We start from the raw sequence: 22,963 nt of genomic DNA, 5'->3' as shown, positions 1-22,963 counted from the left end.
TGTTGATATTTAATCAAGAGTTTTTGTGCTTTGCCTCAGATTTTGAATATTTGTATAGTGTTATATATATGATATTAACGATTGAATTACTTTTTAGATCCCAGGCTATCAGTATGTGTCACCTGAAGGCAATTGTGTAGAACATGTTCAGACTTCTGCCTTTATTCAGGTAACTTTTTATTTATAATAAAACAAAAGAAACACTTTCAAACATATTTTTGAAAGTCTAATAGTGCCTGTTTCCTCACCTATAAAACTAGGACAAAAACAATACTACTGTCCTATTTACTTTGAGTATTATAACATTAAAGGAGAAAGTTTGTTAAGTGGGTTTGAGAAACAAACTACAAATGCAAGGTGATTGACAACACCAGTAAGGCAGTTCTTTTCATTCTTCCAACGTAAAACATGAAGGTTGTGAATGGACATATTTTTGTAAATTAGATAGAAAATATGTATTAAAATTCAATTAATTGAAACATACTCCAGACATACATTTTTAAATTGATATAGATGATGCAATATAAATTTTTTAATGCATTTAAATTTTCCAAATATTTTCATTAAAAATATTTACCAGCACCTCTTTAGACACCAGAAGGATTGTGAGGTTTAGTAGTATTAGCATTATTAGTTAAATGTATTTTATGTTGTGTAGAAGAAAATAAAAATTAGAACACTACGAATAATAAAGCAATTATGTAAGTAGCCTGTTTTTTATTTAACTTATTTTAGCCACCCTTTGTTGATGAAGATCCTGATAAGGAAAAAAAAATTAAGGAACTTGAGATGCTTCTTATGTCAGCTGAGAATGAAGTTAGAAGAAAGCGAGTTCCATCGGTAAGAAATAAGGTTAAATGTTTACATTTTATTGTAAGAATCCTTTATATGCTTTTCTAGTTTTCATCAGCATTGACTTTCATATTGCAACAAGTGGAAAGCGTATTCAGTATGACTTCAGATTTTAATAAGAACTACAAATGGTCTTTCTAATTTGTAACTTTGCAGTTGCCTGATTTTGATAAGTATCCTGAGAATCTTTTACAGTGTTCTGTATTAAGATGCTTCTTGAGTCATAAATGTCACGCAGTCTTAAGATGTAATCTTTGATATATATGTTTGTGAAAATGATGTGTGGGTTTGATTAAGCTTTGGTTTATGTAATGATGGCTTTGATAGAAAAGAATTAAGCTTGACAAATAATTTAAAAGATGTGTAGTGATTTATGTGCTCCAAATTATTTTTATTGTCTTTGAATTTTTTTTCCTATTTACTATATTTAGTAAATTGGAAAAATATGGAAAAAAAGGAACATTTAGATTTTATCTTCGCTAAAGAAATTTTGATATGGATGTTGAGTTTTGGATACCAGGTGTGAAAACTATTGTCAGAGATTTGGTTGATGAGAACAACTAGGAATATTTAATTAGGATAAAGAGTAATCATTCTACCTAAGTTAAATAGGCTATACTAGATGGATTAAAAGGGAAAAAAAGTTTATAGTAAATGACAATTTTAAAAGTTTAATATCCTGACACTTTTACATTTTGGAAACGGTTTTTCTTGGTTTGGGGATGAATGAGGGGACATTTTAGAGAGAATGGGAACTAATACAAAATTACTAAATAGAATAACTTGAGATCTTGAAATAGTATTATGAGGCAACTGGTGATATCTTTATACTATTTAGAGAGTATTAATAAAAATGATGTTTGTTAATTATAATAAAGATATACACCATCGGAAAAGTAGTTTTTGTTTTGAAACTGCAAAAACCATGGGAAAATAGGAAGACCTGAAGTGTACTTACCTCTGTACTTTGTCAAGTAGGTGGTTTATCGTTAGGAATTGAGATTCGGGTGTGTGTGTGGTTACAACCCTCTGGTTTTTCCAGTGATCTCCCTTTTTGCATCTTTTTCCTACCAACAAACTCAAATCGAAATGCATATGGTTTGAAAGTTTTCTCCAGGAAGTAATTATTAACGCTATGTTAGTGAAATAAGATTGCTTTAATTTCTTTTACTTTTAGGAAACTTTAAAACAGGTGGAACTTATTTTGCCACAATGTTGAAAACTTGTTTTTTCACCTTACTTAACTTGGAACGTATGGTTTTGTTATTGTGACTAACACAGTCTAACAGTTTTCATTTCTAATAATAATAGGTACCATTTATTGAGTACTTCCTATGGACTGGGGCATTTTGCTCTCTAGAATGCAGTAGTTACTAGCCACATTTAATTTTAAATAAAATTTAAAAATTCAGCTCCTCAGTTGCACTAGCCTCATTTTGGTTACTCATATGGTTAGTGGCTTCTATACTGAGCAGCCGCAGATGCAGAACATTTTTATCACTTCAGAAAGTTCTGTTGGACAGTGCAATGACATGTAGCAGTACACATTGTTTCTTTTTTCCCCAGTGAAAGGAAAAAGAAAAGAAGGTTTTTTTTTCCTTGTGATAAGAACTCTTAGGATCTACTCTTTTAACAACTTTCAAATTACGTATTGTTTCTTAGTCATGACTCTTCAAGGCCTCTTTTCTTGTTTTTTTATTATGAAACACTAGGAAACTCGGCTCAAAAGATAAGTAAATTGCCAAGTGTACATCTCTACAGAGAGAAAGAGAGATGACACAGTCCCTGACTTCAAAGGATTTGCTCTGCAATGGGAACAGAGACAAGCAGCGGGATACAGTGTGCTAACATAAGCCACAGAGCATTATGGGAGCACATAGGAGAGGTGCCTAATTGAGACTGAGGTAGTCAGGGAAGGGTTCCTGGAAGAAATTCTGCTTGAGCTCAGTCTTGAAAGACAGGCAATGATTATATATTAGCAAAGTAGATGAGCTAGGTCATTATTATAAATGGAACAGCTAAAAGTATATAGTCAGATGGAAGTATTTTCCAGTATTCAAATGTATCTTAAATGGGGAATAGGAGTTTATCCTGGTTGTTAGGTTGGGGAGCACTCTTGATAAAGGCAACAGCAGTATGTGCAGAGACACTCAGGCTAAAACACTAACTGATCAGGGAATTGCAAGTCCTATAGTTGGGTGGGTATTCCCTGGGAGGAGGAAGTGTTGGGACATGAAGTTTGAAAGGTAGAGGTCAGATTCTAGGAATTTAGACTTTATGTTGAATATACACACTTGTTTCATCTCACTATAATTTTATAAATTTTAAAAAAATTTAGTTAGAATAAAGAAATATAGACAAGATATGATGGTTAATTAAAATATTTTTATATCAATTTTGAGGAAAGACTATATTAGCTACTATATTTTTAGCTGAAATGTTGTGAAGTATGTTCTAGAAAAAGCTCTTACAATCCAAATTTATGCTTACGTTAGAAATGACAAATAGTATTCAAATTTCTCTTGTACTTTTAGCAGCCTGGAAGCTTTTCTAACTGGTCTGGTAATTTCCTCCTGGATGACAGCATGGCTAATACTCTAAATAGCCTCGAGGAACACACGAATGAGTTTTACAGTATGGATGAAAGTCAAACTGTGTCTGCTCAGCAGAATTCACCCACAAAGTTCCTGGCCGTAGAGGCAAATGCTGTGCTGTCCTCTCTACAGACCATCCCAGAATTTGCAGAGACTCTTGAACTTATTGAATCTGTAAGTTTGAAATAGTGAGATTATCAAAAGCTCAATTTTAGAGACATGATTTCATGTTCAGAGACTCAATGGACACTGACCAGTTTTATGTCAAGCATTACTTTGTATGTTATACTTAATTTTGTTTTGATATTTTTCAGTGACTTCTGGGAAAAATATATATATAAATAGTTCTCAAATATGTACCTTGTATAGAATTGTTAAAAATTAAAAATTTAACAGTTCATTTTTTTGTTGTACAAGTTGTACAAATATATTAGAAATAGATGGAAACTAGAGAATACTGATATGAAGAAAATTAAAGTCTTCCATAAACCAGTTAGTGATCTGAGGTATTTCCCTGTCAGACCGTGTTCTATGCATGTAAAACACACATATTCATCTATTTTTAAAGCGAGATATATATTTATGTGTTATGTTTGTGGATTTTTTCTCTCATTATATCATGAGCATGCTCTTTTTTAACTATTTCTTAAACTTGAATTTTAATGGCTTCATAGTACTCTATCATATGAATGTAACAAAATTTATTTACTTAGTATACCATTATTATTGGACATTTAGGTGGTGTTCAGTTTATCAGTATTACAAGTTGCAGAACGTATTATGTAAAGCTTTGTGCAAAATCACAATTATATCCTTCGGTTAAAATGAATTTCTGGATCAAAGTATATGACCGTTTTGAAGATGTTCCATACACATTACCAAATGATGATGTAGAATTTGATAGTATTTTCCTGATGTGAAATAGAGTGGGAAGTTTTATGATAAATTTTATTCTTCGATAATAACTTAAAATAATTTCTTCCTTTTATTTAAAATACTTTCACAGTAAGCTTCAGCTACTGAATTAGATGAAATATTATTTTGGGATGTTCCAAACTGGAGTTGTAGTAAAACCATAATGTGTTCCTGTCAAGTGGTCTTGCTTAAAAAATAATGAACAAGGAAAGCCTATTTCTACTGATAAAAATGAGTAGTTAATTAGCTGTGGAAGTCATCCTCCTATGTTCAAGGTCAGATTTAACTACACTGTAGCATTCACTTTAAGAACTGAATCTTTTGCAGGATCCTGTAGCCTGGAGTGATGTGACCAGTTTTGATCTTTCCGATGCTGCTGCTTCTCCTGTCAAGTCCACTCCCGTTAAACTAATGCGAATTCAACACAACGAAGGAGCCATGGAATGTCAATTTAATGTCAGTCTTGTACTTGAAGGGAAGAAAAATGGTTGTAATGGTGCAGACAGTGAGGCTGTTCCTTTAGCATCCTCGAGTGTGGCCAAGTTTAGCACTCCACCAACCATTCTCAGAAAGAAGAGAAGAATGCGAGTGGCTCAGTCCCCAGGCAGTGAACTCAGCGTTGGTGCCTTCAGTGATGGCGGCAACACAGCACTAAAGCACACACCGGTGAAAACACTACCGTTTTCTCCTTCACAGGTAGTAGTGCTGTTTTATTTATGTTTCCAAATGTTGATGAACTAGATTAAATTAAATCTTTAATATCCTTATTAACATCCTCTAATATCCTTTAATATCCAAAGCAGTTTGTTGCTTTGATATTATATAAAAATGGGTAATGTATTTAAATGTATACATGAGCATGTCTAAGCTCTGATAAATCAGAAGATATCTCACAAAGTGTAGTTCTTGCATTATAGTGTCTTACAATTTTTAAAGCTAAAAGAAATGTTTGGATATGTAGTTTCAAATCTTTTTAATTGGACTCATCAGGAAATAGGTCCAGAAAGGTAAAATGATTTGCCCAAAGTTATCTAATTACAAAGCTCAGACGATACCCACTTTCCTAGCAGATAGCAGGTATATATCCATAGACAACTGCTCACTGGAAGGATTTCACGTGTCAGAAGATTTCGGGGGATGTCAGGAACTACCTGCTTTTTCCGATAGTTATATCCTAGGCAGCAAATATTTCAGTTAGGGCAAACTGGACCTCTGAATTTATAATATCCTCTTAATGAATACTGTGTGCTAAACACTTTTCTTCCAGCATCACAGCAAAAATCTTTAGGAGGTCAGTGGAATGAAATTTGGAATAGTTAAGCAATTTGTCCAAGGTCAGTTATTAAGATATGGAGCTGGTGTTTGCTGAAAGTGTCCTGACAGAGGTTAAGAAGTTTTATGGGAGAAGAAGGAAGTTTAATGGTCAAATAAACCTGGAGGATGCTGGGATATTATTGGAGGTGTTTTGATGTTAGGAAGATGAGGAGGATAGGGCAGCACATAGTCACCATGATCTCTAAAAATTGTGCCCCCCCCCCCCCCGCCCCCGCTTCAGGGGAGTGTAAATGTATGTAAATGACATAGGCTACAATGTGAATAGTGCACCCCCACCCCACCCCAGCCCTCAGAGCTACAAAGCCTCCCAAGGCTTGGGCACACCTAGCAATTTTCTATGGAGTTTTGCACACCAGCAATTTTTGTTGTAGTGTAAATTCTAACGTGGAAAGTGGCTGAGAAGGTGAGGTGTGATCATAATGACCTTATATCCAATGGCAAAGGGCTTGGGTTTTACCCTGTAGTTGATGGGCATCACTGCAGGGTTTTAAGATGGTTTGACTGCTCGTTTTAGGGTTGAGTATATTGCAGATATTAGGAATGAGAAAGGAGAGAGCTAGAATTCATTCCAGTTATAAGTAGCCTTAAAGCACTTTGTACTTCTCCCTACCATTGTTTCTAATCTATTGACGACAAAAATAAATTCGTATTTCACAACTGTGTGTAAGATCTAATGAGTAAAGTGTGTCATTTGGAAAATGGACTATGTGATACCAATTTTGGCTGCTCTGAGGTTCTGAGCTGTGTTCTAAATAGGCAACTTCGCCAGACAGGTGTATTTCTTATCAGCAAAGCATTATTATATTCTGAATTGAAAGTATTCTCATAGAAAAGGACACTTACGATTATTTACTAATAAACTAATAAACACTTTTTTTTTCAGTTCCACTGTTGTACCAAACTGTTACATTTAACCCAGCAGCTATTTATTGTTTCTATAGTTTCCTATTTGATAATATACTGTTTAAAAATTTCGTACTGTGTTTTGTAACTTTTGAATTTTTATTAAACAACTATTTCTTGCATGCCTATTATGTGCTAAACACTGTTGTAAGAGCTAGAGAGGCAGTGATGAAGCAAACAAAAATTCTGCTCTCATGGAGTGGAATGTAAATGTAGTATTACTGGTAATCCTTTTGTAAGAGAAATGGGGAAATAATTTGAAAATTTTATCGGTTTAATAGTTGTGTAGAGATTTTGATATTCTAGAAATTATCTTTAAATTCTCTTCCTTTTTTAGTTTTTCAACACATGCCCTGGAAATGAACAAATTAATATAGAAAATCCTTCATTTACATCAACCCCCATTTGTGGGCAGAAAGTTCTCATTACAACTCCTCTTCAAAAGGCAACAACCCCCAAAGATCAAAAGGAAAATGTAGGGTAAGTAAGTCTTAAATAATTGGGTCAGAGAAAACAAGAAGTACAATCTCAACAGTAGATTAGCTTTCTGTCCACTGATACATAAATCATAATTTCTATCCACATGGGATTTAGAATTAAAAAAAAAAGTCATACCCTATACCATGGAGACTGAAAAATAGCTAAATATAGTGTAAAACTGTGAACTCAAACAAAACATTTCTAGTACTGTTTTCTACATTAGTTCTTTTCTCTATTTTAAGATCAGTGATTGAAATAAGAATTAGTTTAGGCAGGCATACTTAAAATAGTCCTGGAATGTTTAAATAAAGAATGTGTATATGCAAGAAAAATGTAGTGTATGCTTTTATTATGGTTTTGCATTTCCTAACTCACATGAAATCAAATTTTGACTGTAATACAAATATCTAAATGATTGGATAGGTTTAGAACACCTACAATTAGAAGATCTATATTGGGTACGACACCAAGAACTCCTACTCCTTTTAAGAATGCGCTTGCTGCTCAGGAGAAAAAATATGGACCTCTTAAAATTGTGGTATGTATACTCTTTATTTTTAAGAATTTTCCTAATTTTAATTAAAACAACTTTTAATATTTATCCTTGATTTTTAAACATTTTTTAAAAGGTGTTCACTGAAACTGATAAAAAGTTTCATCTCTTCATTTGAATTTGTGTTAATCTTTTTCCTTGATTTATAAATAAACCTTTGCTTGGCTTGTTTTGAATTCTTGCTTTCTTTATGTTATATCTAGAGAAAGCAAATCAAGTATCAGCAGAATTCTTTTCTTAATACTAAAACTCACCTTTTAGTAGTTTCTGTAGTGGTTTCCTGTAGTAGAATAAAATAATTTTAATATTTTTATATACATAAGCAACTTTCCTAATAATATTTTTGAAACTGATTGATCAGGATACCTCTTTAAGGCTCAGTTTCCTCTTCTGTTCAATGGAGATCATAAAACACATCCCACAGGGTTATTTGTGAGGCTAAAAGAGATCATGGAAATAAAGCTGGTGGTGCTAAGTTTCTGGTGGTGCTAAGTAGTATGTGCTTAATTAGTTGCTGCTGTTAAAATAATTTTAATAATAGTCATAGCAATTGTAGTTCATGAATAGAGGTAGGAAGTGTTATCTGTGCTTGTACATATATATTGTCAGTCTTGAAGTACCTTAGATGAGCCATGGGCATTCTAATTCTAGACAGATACAGATTTCTGACAAATTGGGTTCATTAGAAATAAAACATGTATTTTAAAAAATCTCGGTCACTTCTAGGGTACTTTAGTTTTATGTTCTATTTTTTAGTCACATTTTGGGTAGATGCATTAATAAATTAAATTCTAGTTTACTTGAATTAATCCAGTTTCTACCAATAGGCATGTCATACTTTCAAATCTTCTAGTCTTTTCCCTTTTTTTGAGATACTGTTTCAGAGTGTACATAGTAGGACCCATCTTTTTGTCACTCAGCTCCATATACTGCTATGAACAATTATTTTCTCTTTAGAGCTCTCTAGACTTTTTTTAAATTTATGCACATACACATAACAAAAGTGAGATCATACTTTATGTACTATTCTACAACGTTTTTGTTCAACTAAGTTAATAAATGAACATATTAATTTTTAGTGTTCATAATTTCTAATGTTTGTGTAATAATCCATTGTATGGAATTACCTAATTGATTTCACTAATCTGTTTCAGTATTTTGTTACTTTTTTTGTTTTTGTTACTTATTTCAAAAATTCCTCCTTAATTCAACATATATTGATTGAGTGCTTAATAGGTGCCAGGCACTGGACTAGGCTTTGGGGATGTAATGTTGAACATGTTAGGTATAGTTCCTGCCTTCGTAGGGATCTGTAACCTAACTGGGAGCTAGACAAATAAACAACGATTTGAAGACATTAAAAAATGCTACAGTGCTTCAGGGTTATTTGTTCATCATATAAATTGAATAAAAATTATCACTTTAATAATTAGAAATTAGGTTTTAAGTAACCTAAAGTCTTTGTCAGTTTGTTTATGCTTGGGAAAAATGTATCCATTTCCAAAATAGATCATTTTCATCAGCAATGTAAGAGAAAAATAATAAAAGATAAAAGTAATGATTTAGTAATTAAAATTTCTAACATGTCCATAGGCTCATACATTTCTTTGCAGCAAGCTCACTTTTCACTCCTGCCCCTCTTCCACCACTTAATTTGCTGAGTACCTACTATACGCTAACCCCGGAGCTTTCTAGTGTATCTTACTATGTGTCAAAAACACTTCTTAGCGATTGGCCTTGGAATTTTAATCAGGTACATCTAAACATCTGTTGCTTTCTTAATAAACATTGTTAGTAACCATTATTACTAAAAATTACTCAAAAAACTGAAAACTGTGAAAGTCCTTTAAATGTAAATCTGTTAGTTTTGATAGAATCAAACCTGAGAAGTATTAAATGCAACAGTTCTTGTCTTTGTCACATTAGGACAATTAAGAGAATAATTCTTAGTAGTGAATGAATTCATCTGTGTCTTAGCCACTTCTCAAGGACATTTGTATTCTTAATGGGAGAAAAAAACATTCCAGAATTCTTTTTAAGAACATCTAAATCTGTATTCTTTGCGGCATATAATCCTTAAAAGCTCTTGGAGCTATACAGAAATACTGATATAATTCCTGCATGTCTCCGGCTGTACATGAGAGGATATTTAAAATTCTATTTTCATTTGTAAAGTTTTTATAAGTGCTGTGAAATCTCATCTATACATGAATGCTAGTCTGCCTAACTTTGTTGAATGGGAACATAAGCTGCTAGTCATTATGTACTTCCACCTTGTTCTTTTACTTAGTGGAGCTTTGATTACCTTTTTTTTTTTAAAGCAGATCTTGGTTTCGGTAGGTGTTAAGTTTGATATAATTCAATTATTTTTCTAGAAAACTACATGAATAATATTTTGAGGCCATTTCATTATTCAGCCCACATTCAAGTTTCTTTCTGTATCCTGCCCTCCCACTCTCCAATGCACACATCCTCCTGTGCTCCTACCAACACACCCACTTCCTGAACACTGTGTCTCAGGTCTCAGCTTAAGGCCAGGTGTAGAGAGAGATGTGGACAAAGATGAAAAAGGCGAGATCACTGCTCTTAAGTAGCTCATACATTTCGTGGTAAGAGAAATATGTTAAATAATGATTGCACACTGTATAATGAGTACAATACAGAGAGCTAGTACAGTCCCAATTTGTTCTATTTTTTTTCTATTTTTATATAAAAACACTTGAGAAATAATCTTTTTCTTTTCTTTTTAATACTGAGGATCCTAATTGAAGTAGGATCTACAATAAGTCCCCTAAAAGGAAGATTTTTGTTTAGTAACCTGGACTGAAGAAAGTGCCATGCTTCATTCAGTGCTTACAATGTGCAAAATTTTTTTTGTCATAAAACTGATTAGTTGATTTTTGTTTTCCACTTATGTATCCATAGGGACTGGGAGAAAATTAAGCCAATAATGAAAAAGTGTAAAAGATGGGTTGTATATGCGGGGAGAAAAAAAGGAATTGTTATAAAAGACTTTTTAAACATTCTTTTAAAAACAATTTAGTCACAGCCACTTGCCTTCTTGGAAGAAGATATTCGGGAAGTTTTAAAAGAAGAAACTGGAACAGACATATTCCTCAAAGAGCCAGATGAACCTGCTTACAAAAGCTGCAAGCAAGAGGTAATCTTTTAGTATTATTGTTACTAAAAACCTTATCGTGTCCAAGTGACCTTGCCATAATGCTTTTATTGTAAATTATTCACTCTAGCATACTGCTTCTGTGAAGAAAGTCAGAAAATCACTCGTTTTAGATAATTGGGAAAAAGAACCAGGCACTCAACTATTGACCGAAGACATTTCAGATGTGCAGGTTTGTAAAGCTTTTTTTTCTTCTTAGAATAGTTGCGTAAAGTCCTAGTGGTTCTTGTTTCTTACTCATTGTGTGATCAGTTCATTAAAGAGTCATCGAGTTTCCGTTAGTAGTATTCTGTCTAATTTAGAGAAGCTATTAACAGCAGAGAGTATTTTGTTTATTATGTTGCTTTTTATTATATATTTGTTTTGTGTTGAGAGGAGATGGCTCTCTTATGTATGATGTCAAAAAATGGTAGTTCTTAAAACTTTAAATTTCAGTATTTATCTTTGGCTCATTTCTGAAATACTAATTTTATTACATTACTAGAAATTTCTTTGGGGCCAAAAGCTTTCTTGGAAATGAATGGAGCTTCCACTACCGCTTACCCAGTAGTCCCTTTATTTGTCTCCATTTTTTAATTACTTATTTTATTTTCCTTTTCCTCTTTTCTCTCTTAGTCAGAAAATGTATTTACAACATCTTTATTAATGATACCATTATTGGAAATACATGACAATAGGTGCAACTTGACTCCTGAAAAACAAGATATAAATTCAACCAACAAAACGTATACACTTAATAAAAAGAAACCAAACCCCAACACTTCCAAAGTAGTCACATTGGAAAAGAATCTTCAGGTACGAATTCATAAATTTATTTTAGTGGTTTTTGTTGTTGTTTATTCAATTATCACTTTGGACTTACTGATCACAAATTATGCTTTTTTCTTTTGAAATTTGACGTTGACTATAACAGTAACTAAATATTCACCATTTATTTGTCACTCAAACTAGACTTGCTTTTTAAGAGACTTATTCATCAGGGCACAGGTAAACTAAACAATTGGAGATGTAGCCAGACTCTCCTGGTGATTTTCCAAGCACTATTTCATTTTTAAACTAAAGATACCTAAATCTACTTCTGGTATCTTTTCTCCTATAACAAATAAGTATAGCCCTAATTGCTATCTTGAAAGGGTAAGTGGTTGGAAGCTGTTTCAGCTTGATTTTGTTGGTATAACAGTTTTCAGTGAACTTTTTGGACTCAAAAGTTATAAAACAAAATCCTTTTTTTCTGTGCAGCCATTATGTAGCTGCAAATGAAGGCTGGGAATTTTTTACGACATTACCTGAAGAATTCAACCCAGAGAATTTGAGAGTTCATTGAGAAGCAAGTTTTCTGTACACCACAATGATTGCAGCACTAGCATTCCTGACATTTAAGCATTCCTTGAAAACATCTTTGGTGTTCAAATATGGTTGCCTCATCTCTGTCCTTAGCCAGTGCTCTTCAAAGAGCCTTATAGCACATTCTCTTAATCCATTTAAAATGATTTGGCTTCCAAGTGTTTACCACAAAACTTTTCAGGCAAACTTATTACATAGCAGGTCACACCTATAATGTAGTAATCTTTATAATAAAGGCAGAAAACAAATGAAACAGACATAAACTTGATTTTATGCTTTGACTAGATTTCCTAATATGCAAGACATAAAGCATTCTCAGCTCATTTTTTGAACTTGCATCCTCTCTTTCAATATTTTGTAAAATTTTGAAGCAATACTGACACTTCCTTCCATATTGTTTGATTTGATTTTTGGGGGGAGTTGTGGGGACATAACTTTTAAACTGCCTCTACAGGCCTGTAAACAATATAAATAGCTAAAAAATTGACTTAAAAAATTGATCATAAGTATTTCAGTATGTATTTTTAAAACATAGCATTGTTATTTAAAAAGAATTACAATGCCATTACCAAAACATTTTAACAAGAATTACTTATCAAATATCAAATCAATTAAAATAATTGACTTTTTAAAAGTACAATTGTGTAGTAGTATGGATAATTATTTTAGTAATTTTAATGTCACTATTAATATTTCCTTCCTAGTCAAATTGTGAGTGGGAAACAGTGGTTTATGGGAAGACAGAAGACCAACTTATCATGACTGAACAAGCAAGACGATATCTGAGTACTTACACAGCTGCCAGCAGCACATCAAGAGCTCTTATACTGTAACTGTTATGAAAACTGATGAAATGCCCCAGCTCCTTATTATACTCTATACTAAATTAGGTTGCAATGAAATTTTCATCAATTAATTGTTTTTAAAGTTTTAATATAGTCCTAAAACAGTTTGCATCTTCTTTTTCATACGGGGCAGGCAGAAATCTAAGCCACTTAGGCAAGGGGTAGGCAATTTCGTAGTTTATTTTTTAAGAGATGAGATTTTTAAAAATTGTTTTTAAAGAACAAGATGGGAAAATCATATTAGAATTAGTTCATGGCTCTTCTGAAAGTAAATTCTCACATGTTTACCTCAGAAGATGTATGTTGCTACTCTTGATGCTGCAGTTTTGTTACACGAGGTGTATGAGTATGTGTAATTTCTGAAATTAGTCTATGTATGGGAAGCACACATGGTTTTATGAAATAGTTTTGCCTACGTGCTGATTTATTTACTTAGGCTACCTACCATTTACAAAGAAACACAATGGAACGGAGTTAAAGGAAGGACAGAAAGTTGCACTACTAACTTTTGGTATTTTTCAAAAACAGTAAAATTAACTACAGTGTTAAATGTATTTATTTGAGCATAGTACTAAAAACAGAAAGTTGGAAAAAGTTTTTTTTTTTCCTTATTAGTAAAGAGTCAGTATTTTCCTCATAAATCTCAGAAGAGCTGAGAGAGTTGAATGTATTGTACAGTATATAGGAGCAGGAAAACTTTGTAAATTGGAAAGAAGTCTGTTTTTATAATTTATTTTCATTTTTAAAGCTTAAATGTAGATATTTATACCTATACAGGGTGTCTAGAAGCCAATGTTGTTTCCTGTTTTTACAGCCAACATAGAAAGAACAATTTTGACTTTTAAGTATGAAACAGTAAGTTATAGCTGCAAAGAATACAATATCTATACTGTATGTCACATCTACCTAAATATTGCACTAAAGCCCTTTAAATCATGTCGGTTATAAAGTAGTTCTAAAAATGTACTAAATAATAATTTAATGTTTTCTTTTTAAATTATATGGGGAGGGGTCATATAAATTAATCTGGTGATTTGTATATGTGTTTGAAATTTTTGCATTTTGTTTAAAAAATAATATGGTACTTTGGTCCCTAAAAACAGTCTGCACTTAGAAGTTTATTATATTTACTCAATGTTTCAGAAGTAGAGAACATTATTTTTTATTTATAAAAATATTTTGTCCTTTTATAAATGTTTTGTGTTTCTCTACAGGTTACAACAGTTGCTTCAGTTGCCTGTTTTAGGTGTTTGCACTTATTTTATTTCTTCTTGAAAGAATGTCTTTATTTGCTTTGTGTAGAGATTTATGTAATTTTTTTGAGACATATAATGGTGTGCTGTCAACTTAAACACTGACAGGCAAATAGAATTGTACACTGTAGTTTTAATTATTTATAATTGACACACTCTCTCCCTCTCCACTCCTGAAGTATGCTGCTATAGAAAATAGCAGAATCGGCTTGCTGCTATGAGAGAAGGAAAGAGCGACCACCACTTGCACTGTGTAAAAAGATAAAAAGCAAATGATGGCACGTTCTCAAGTTAACTTAATGGAATCAACCATTACCAGGCAAAGTCTTGCAAATACCAAAATACTATGCCTTAAAACAAAAACAGCTTAAGATTTTCTGATGTTAATAGAAATGGAAATACTAAGTATTTTAATGCCTAGCTCTTGAACCGTAGACCTAAAAGGGTTTTAAGCTATTTAAATCCACTAGCTCTTTTTTTGCATCTTATACGTAGTGAGAAGTGAAGAAAATGTATGGTACTAAGATTATGCCTTGTTGATAACAAATAGATGAACCAATTTGAATCTTCTTAGCATATTTGTTAAGTATGTTGATTGCTTCCTAATTAGTGAACTTCTCACAGAAATTTCACTTTGTAAAACCAATGACTGTAGCAAAATCATACTGGACCATTTAAATTTCAGATACCTTGAATTAATAGCACATAATGTTGTATTTTGTTTTTTTAAATATATGTAGCCCTTACCTGATTTGGATGTGCATAGTCTCCAATCACCAAAGTATAATATCTTGGAAGAGCTATATTTTTAAAAGCATAATTTTTTTTTTGAGCATTAAATTATCCCAAAGGTAATCTATTGCAGATAAGCCTGGGATTATTGGTACATACTTGGGTTGGTATTGGTTGAATCCTTCATTTAACGGCTTTGTTGCTTTTTGCAAGAAGTTTTTAAATCTTACGTATGTCGGGCATCTTAAGTCATTTTTATGCAGTTATGTTAATTTGAATTTCTTTCAATATGTTATAAAAATGCCAGACATATATATAGCAGCCATACTTGCATGGAAACTGAGTACACACATATAGCACTGCATTTTTGTTGTAAGGTTTTCACATTAATACAGCAGTTACCATGATTAAATTGAGTTTTTTGATGTATGGGAAAACTTACCATTGTTAAGAGAATCTCGCATATAATGTTGACTGTTAACATCCAAAATAAAGCATCTGTGTACAAGCTGACGTGGCATTGCTCATTTCCCTTTGCTTTTGAGTTTTATGGTATTGACTGAACCCTTAAGGACTTAACCCAACATTCTGTTTTTACAGACTTTTTTTCTCCTTTACAGGTGATTTTATCTGTTAACAAACTTGACATGTTACTGTTTACTCTTCAGCCTCATTCAGAACCATACTTTTAGCTGCCTTTAGATATTTCCACGAGTCTTCTGTCAGTATTTAAATGCAACATGTCTTCTTTTTCCCTCCTGAAACCAGCTCTTCCTTTGTTCTATCTCTTAGTTGTGTTGCCTTTCCTTCCATCATCCACCAACGAGTCCTCTCTCTCCCTCACCCCTCACATTGAAATCTGTTGTAAATCCTTTGCCTGCATAAGGCCCCTGCTCTAGTTCCATGCCTTCATCCCTTACTTGGATTATTGCACTAATCACTCTGATCTCCATTCTATAGAACTATCAAGAAACTGTTCAGTGACATCAGGGTGTCACCTGGGCAAGGCCAGCTGGTCACCCAGTCAGGTCTATGCAGTATTACATTGCCTTGGTGAATTCGTCACCATCCAGATTTTACTTTTATCTTTCTAGGCTCAGAAATCTGATAGACTAACTCACCAGATATGAGTTTACCTCTCAGTAGACTGCTTATATCAAGTGTGTGAGACTGACATGAAACCCGAATGCCAACTTAAGTGACGGTGTAAAATCTTAACTGCTGAGAGGATGAGGCACGTTCTCTCCTTATATTAAGCAGAAAGATACAGAAATCACACAGATTTGTCACATTTCTCCTATTCAAAGACTCCATAGTTGTCTGTTGCCCAAATAATAAGTGTTCCTTCACTTCCTAATCTGGACGTGGTGACTTGGATCTTCCAAGGATATAGATGTATATACGCCTGTCTCCACGTCTCTGCATGAGTGCTTTTCTTTGTCTCCCTAGCCTGTTAAAATCTTATTCAACCTTCAAGGCACAGATCTGTCAATCATTTCCTGATTATCCTAGTGCTTCCAGAAACTTCCCGACTACGCTTTACGTTTTAAAGAGTAGAGTTTGCCATGTATAGCTCTGTGTCTAGCATGGTGTTTAGAAAATCTCAGTAAGTGTTAAATTGAAAAAAAAATTTACTCGTGACAGGGAATATTAACCATACTTATTTTACACAACAGATTATAAATAGCTTTGGTTTATTAGTTACCTGCATGAAACCAGGTTTGCTGGTAAACTATTATTTTGTTAAAATCTTTTAGCTCATTTTATAACCATGCAATTTTCTGCTTGATTTATCCAGTTATAGCTATAGCGTGATAGGTTTGCCAGCCAATCAGAACTTTAATTGTAATGTAAAACAGATGGTGGTTTTGAAGAGGTACTTCATTCCGTGAGAAGTGAAAATGTATTTTAATTAAGTAGTGGAGGGTGAAATGAACCAAGTGAAATTCCTTCCGAACGTTATACTTTCCCCTTTCCTGCTTACAAAAAAAAAAAAGGCGATAATCAAGAATATGTGAAATATATTGGTAGAAAACTAAGATAAAATGCACCAGAAAAGAAAATTATTCATGGCTGACGTGTTAGGAAGAGAATGTTTTTGAAAACATTAGTATCTTGGCATGAGTACATTAAAAGCTGTTGAGTTTGAGCAAACTCAGTATTAAAAGCAGCATAGTATACTGTAATTTCTGAAGGTCTCAGACCTGGTGTGCTTATTCAAGTTCCAAGTACAGGATGTGCTAGGTTTGAGTGGATTTTCCTGGCCAGCACATGGAAAGACGGAGGGAGATTGACTTTACTCTTGATTTTTACTACTGTAATTTTGCCAACCGTAGCTCAAGAGATTGGATCAGATTCTGACAATTTTCTAAGCCCCAATACAGTTAGCACTTATGTATTCGTTCAATTAGCAACCAGTACTTAAGTGAGTGCTTATAGTACCTGGAGCTAATCCTGGGAATACTATGGTAAACAGGACATGACCCTTCCCGTAAGGAAGCAGATATTCTAGAAGGGGAGATGAGTAAGTATGTAATAGAAATGGCATCTCTTCTTTGGCCCCGAATGGAATGGGCAAGGAGCCAAGTTCTCTGTTTGTAGATGCTCACTTTTGAGAGTAAGGAAATGGCTGGTCACTGCCTAGATAGTACGGGTTTTTCCCCCATATGCTGCGGAGAATTGGCTGGGCCCCAGCCAGGGATCTTGCACCACCCAGGATGTTCACAGAATAAGTTGGAGAACAATGTAGCAGGTGCAGTGTACCAGTCACATACATTAGCTCATTTAATCCTTCCAACAACTCTATTAGGTGATATACATTGTTATAATGCACTTCTATGGATGGAAACAGGCTTAGGTGAAGAGGCTTGTCTAAACTCAGTATAATACTGAGCTGGGATTCATTCAATCGTCTGAGATTTGGGTTGAGTCTTTAACATTAAGCATAAGGCACAAAGGAGCATATAGTGTATGCTTCCATTTCTATAAAAGTACAAAAATAGGCAAAACTAATGTATACTATTAGAAGTCAGGAGAGTGGTTACCTTGGAGGAAGGGTGGCTGAAAGGATCCTTTTTGGGGGGGAATGGGCGTCAGGGGTGCTACAAAGCTTCATTTCTTGGTGGGTGCTGTCTTATGGTTGTATTTAAGTTTACAAATCCAAGTTCTACTATTATGTGCATTTTTTGTACGTATGTGCATTATGCTTCAATAATAAGTTTTTAAAAATTAAGCCTAGGTTGGATAAGAGAAGAAAATAAAAATTCTCTGACAGAGCTCAAGGTAAATGAATGACCCTTTGCCCTGTGGCATTCATATGCTTACTTGTCACCATTATTCTCTAGCGTATGTTGGGCCCCTTTCTTCCGGTAAAGTAAATGTATGCTACATTTCTGCATGTAATAAGTGAGTAGTTCATGGGTTGTATATATCAAGTATATCAAATTTTATGTGTGAGCTTACTCTACTCCACTATGTGAACTCTTTACTCAGGCCCAACTAAATAGTCACAGTTCCTTGTGGTAAATACACCACAATTATATCTCTGAGTCTTTGCTCAGCCTCTTGCCATCCCACAGGTATTCACCAAATTACTTGTTGCCAAATATTCATCTATCTAATGTGGTCCACTAGTTACTTTGTACCTCATCAACTGTGTTTCTTTACAGCACAGTGAGTTATCTTCTTTGTTTAGTGTTAACTTCTCTTAACCAACATTCATTCAATTGACCCACGTTCTTCATTCCCAAGTTCCCAGTTCACCCAGAGCTAGTTGGCTAGCAGACTTTCTCCAGTTTGTTGTACACTTTTGCTCAACTAACAATGAGTGCAAATAATGTCAGGAGAGAGGGCTTCTACCACATTTTTTAAAAGTTTAATAATACATTTTATTTAACCCGATATATACAAAATATTATTTTAAAGTGATTAATATACATTATTAGTGAAGTATTTTGCATTCCTTTTTTTTTTTTTTCCATTCTAAGTCTGAAATCCAATGTCCATTTTACACTCACACCACTTCTCCGGGCAGACCCTCCGCATTTCAAGGGCTCGATGTGGTCACAGGTGAATGACGACTGCACTGGGTAATGTAGTTCTACAACACTAGGAATTCACAGAATTTTGTGATTCAGAAGAAACTACCTCGTTCAGGCCACACCAAAATAATTTAGTAAGTTAACAGGCATTGTAATCCTTCCTTCATGCCTCCCTCCCTCTTCCCCTCCTTTCTCCCTGAGTTCCTTGACTCCCAAATTCTTTGACTTGAGTTTCTTTGTGGACTAAGAGACAGGGGCATCAGCTGAGAGCGAAAAGGAGGCACCGTTGGAGATGTGAGGAGAATGAAGTATTTCTGAAACAATCCTTGAGAAGAATGGGGAAGGGATTTGACCAGGGAGACCCAGGAGACATGCCAAGCAGTACTGGGGACTGGCTCAAGGTTGGCGGGCAGGAGTTCGGGCCCTCTCCTAGGTCCATCATGGCGTCTGTGTTCATTCAGCCCCACTCGTTTCCTCGGCTGGGTGAAGCCCACAGGCAGGGCCCTGCGCGCAGGCACAGCGATACTCGTCTGCCCTCCCCTTGGCATCTGGGCCCGCTGACCCGGTGGCGCAGCACAGGCAACAGACAGCACCTCCACGTGCCCAATGGATGTGACAAAAGGACTGAGGGGCAAGGGAGAGTGGACTATTATCAAGAAAGGTGGCTCAGGAAATGAGGCAGGATAACCTTCGACTGGAAGTCACTTGGCCTCTTCTAAATTGCCACTGCACTTTATCTGTCCCTCACTTGTGGTTGTCATCACTTCCATTTTTTGTTGTAGCTATTTTAGCTCCTCTTAGTTCCTCTTCTAGATCGTAGCTCTCTGAAGAGTTCCAGATCCCAGTGGGCGCTCAACAAATATAGTCTAAATGTTCTGGAATGTTGTCTTCTTGACTCACCTACATTGACTCATCTACATGGAATTAGTTATAGCTTAGCCAAGTACTGGTTAGGGGAGGAGGAAGGGAGCCTGGATCCACATTCTGGTTCCTTATTCACTCATTCACTCAGCAGTATTGATCGTGTCCTACCATAAACCAGGAAGGATACATCAGACCTGCTTTCAACCTTGTGGGATTTAATGTTTGATGGAGAGAGAGACACTCATAACTACAGACCATGATAAGCATTCTGAAGGAAAGGACTGCAGTATTTTGATGGTGTCTATAATGAAAGGATCCAATGGGTGGTCAGGCAGGGAAGGTTTCCCTAGGGAAATGATACTTGAGCAACCCCCCACAGAAGGGGTTAAGAGGGAAGGAGATCAAATATAAGAATACGAACAAAATGAGGCCGTGATTATTTATTGGCTGGCATTTGCTGCCCAGGCTCGACAGTGAACACACCTCCAGCCTGTGCAATCTGTCGGCTGGGCAGGCTTTCCAGGCTTCCACTGCCTCCACCCAGAAAGTGCATTTCAAGACCTGAGGCCACAGCTGCAAGAGGTGTAGGGTGCATGCCTGGATGTGATCGCAGCATCTTTCCACGTTTGGGGAGTGCACAAGAGCTGGATGGGGCACGTTGCAAGAAGCAATGGAGCTCTTCGAACAAGCCCTTTGACCTGGTTCTCAATGACCAGCTGTAGCTTCTGACAGAACCTTCCTCTACCATCTGTTACTATAACTACATTGAATCTAGAAAAATAAAGCCCAACATACACTATTAAGGCCTTCTCAGTTATTATAATTATCAACATATTGTGTTTCCTGTTATCATTAAGTCCTACAGGATTCTAGAGTTCATTGAATTAGTATTTTTTATAAAAGCTTAAAATAACTTGAAAGGCATATAAAAGCAGTTATTGAATAAATTTTTTCCTAAAAGCAATGTACTAATAATAGTCTACATTGGATTATGTTCATGGATTTTCCTTAGACACCTTTAACTTTTAGATTGGTCGGTTTCTTCTTGTCATTCCTTCTCAAGGGGTATCAATTCATCTTAGTCAAGTAAGTCACTGCCCGTTTACTGTGGCTCATAGAACTTCGAAAGAGATAGATTTTAGGTATCTCTCTGTAGAATGAGAATTATTACACTATGCTGTATTAGTTTCCTGTTGCTGCCGTAACAAGCTACAACAAATTTAGAGGCTTAAAATAACACAAATTTATTATCTTAGAGCCCCGACGTCAGAAATTTGAAGTCAGTTTGCATGAACTAAAATCAAGGCGTCAGAAGGCTTGCATTCCTTCTGGAAGCTCCAGGGAAGAATTCATTTCATGGCATTTCTAGCTCCTGGAGGCTGCCTGCATCCTTGGCTCCTGGCCCTTTCTTCCATCTTCGAAGCTAGGATTGGTCAGTGGAGTCTTCCTTATGCCACATACCTCTGACATTCCTCTTTCTAGTCAAATCTCCCTGTGCCTCCTTTGTGATTACATTGGGCCCACCCAGATAATCCAGACTAATCTCCCCACGTCATGATCCTTAACTAGATGACATCTGCCAAGTCCTTTTTACCACAGAAGGCAACATGTTTATAGGCTCTGGAGATTCACATTTCAACATTTGAGGGTCAATTTTCAGCTTCCCATATTAGGCTAGTATAATAGTGTGAATTATTGCATTTGTGGCAGATATGTAATCCATGGACCAATTTTGAATAATGGAGTAAATATATTAATTATATAATACTCAGAAATTGCAGTCAATGAAAAAATCTATCCAGATAGACTCTTATAACATGAATCTTAACCTAAATGTTCTTTTTTCCCCCATTACAGTATTGTACTCTAATTCTTAACTTTTTTTTTTTTTTGGATGGAAAGGGGTTTCTCTACCATTTATTCATTTATCTAATAAATATACATCTATGTATGTGTATGTGGGAAGCATTCTTCTCAGGCATAGGGTTGGACACACTCTCCTTATTAGAAATCACCGTTGACTGAGCTACACTGATGTTACTGAAAAAAAGAAAAAAAAAATCAGCTCAACCTAATTGAAGAATATGAAAGCTAAAATTCAAGATGTGGAGGAGATACCTGGGTTGAAGTTTTGGGAAGAGCAATAGTAGGGATTAGTGCCAATTTCTCATGCTTTTGGACTGGGATGTAAGTAGGTGGACCAAGTATCTTAACAGAGATGGAATCATGAAATTTACCATAGAATCAAAAGTTGATAAGTCAAAGCAGACTTATTTTAAATTTAATTTAAAATTTGAGATCAATTCTATCTCTCTTTCAGAATGTACCATTACTAGACATTTACTTTTAGTATTTAAGAAAATTTGTTCGTAAGTATTCAATTATCTCCAAGTGTCTTAAACATATTCTTTCTTAAATATGAGAGCAAAAACTGAAGACTCAATAAAAGAAATCTTGGGAAGTAATATCTATGCCTCACCACCCACTGTTTAAAATTACTTAATTGGTTTCTTGTTTCCTCTCTCCAACACTCAGAGGTTGTGGAGGGCCCATTTTCTTGCCCCTCAGCCTCAGATCTGCTTGTGAGATGGTGCCACGCTTCCTTTTCAGGTTCATCTCTCTTACACACCTTGCAGTTATCCTATCCTTTCCTTCTGTTATTATCCAAGATAAGGACACTGAGCTGAGGCTGGAGTAGTTGTTAATTACAGAAGCATTTCTTTTACAAAGGCAAGAATAAAACTAAGGCTAATTGTTTAAAATAGAATGAGACACGTGGAATCTCTTGCCTGTTGTGGTATTAGCACTTTTCCCACATTGTTGTGTATTATTTTACAGGGACCTAATTAGTTCCTGTTTGTCAGAGCCGGTGGGATGTCAGGTAAAATGCAGCCACATGAAAATAGCCCTTGGAGGGATCTGTGTTGACTTAGAGACAACTTTCAGGGGTCACCTTCAGACTTCTCACAAACATTTTGGAAAAGTCGCCACAGAAAAAGGTACCTTTCTTGGTGAGGAAGCACTAACAGGAAATAGCTCATTGAAACCTTTGCGGGTTACTTACAAGATAAAAAG

General features: G+C 35.0%; 1 protein-coding gene across 1 annotated transcript in view; it reads left to right on the top strand.

Annotated features, from left to right (window-relative positions):
• The window catches only part of MYBL1 (MYB proto-oncogene like 1), a 32,776-nt gene extending 17,280 nt beyond the window's left edge, over positions 1-15,496 (top strand). The window contains exons 7-16 of the mRNA XM_081070366.1: positions 98-169; positions 736-840; positions 3,387-3,620; positions 4,689-5,057; positions 6,937-7,079; positions 7,503-7,617; positions 10,676-10,792; positions 10,881-10,982; positions 11,426-11,605; positions 12,859-15,496. Coding sequence (XP_080926492.1) covers positions 98-169; positions 736-840; positions 3,387-3,620; positions 4,689-5,057; positions 6,937-7,079; positions 7,503-7,617; positions 10,676-10,792; positions 10,881-10,982; positions 11,426-11,605; positions 12,859-12,987 — 1,566 coding nt within the window. The 3' untranslated portion in view covers positions 12,988-15,496. The remainder of the gene's footprint in view (positions 1-97; positions 170-735; positions 841-3,386; positions 3,621-4,688; positions 5,058-6,936; positions 7,080-7,502; positions 7,618-10,675; positions 10,793-10,880; positions 10,983-11,425; positions 11,606-12,858) is intronic.
• The last annotated feature ends 7,467 nt before the right edge of the window (positions 15,497-22,963 follow it).

The sequence above is a fragment of the Rhinolophus hipposideros genome, assembly GCF_964194185.1.
Source record: "Rhinolophus hipposideros genome assembly, chromosome: 13".
Classification (NCBI taxonomy): Eukaryota; Metazoa; Chordata; class Mammalia; order Chiroptera; family Rhinolophidae; genus Rhinolophus; species Rhinolophus hipposideros.
Note: the sequence above shows the minus strand (reverse complement) of the source record. Positions and strands in the feature narration are given on the sequence as shown.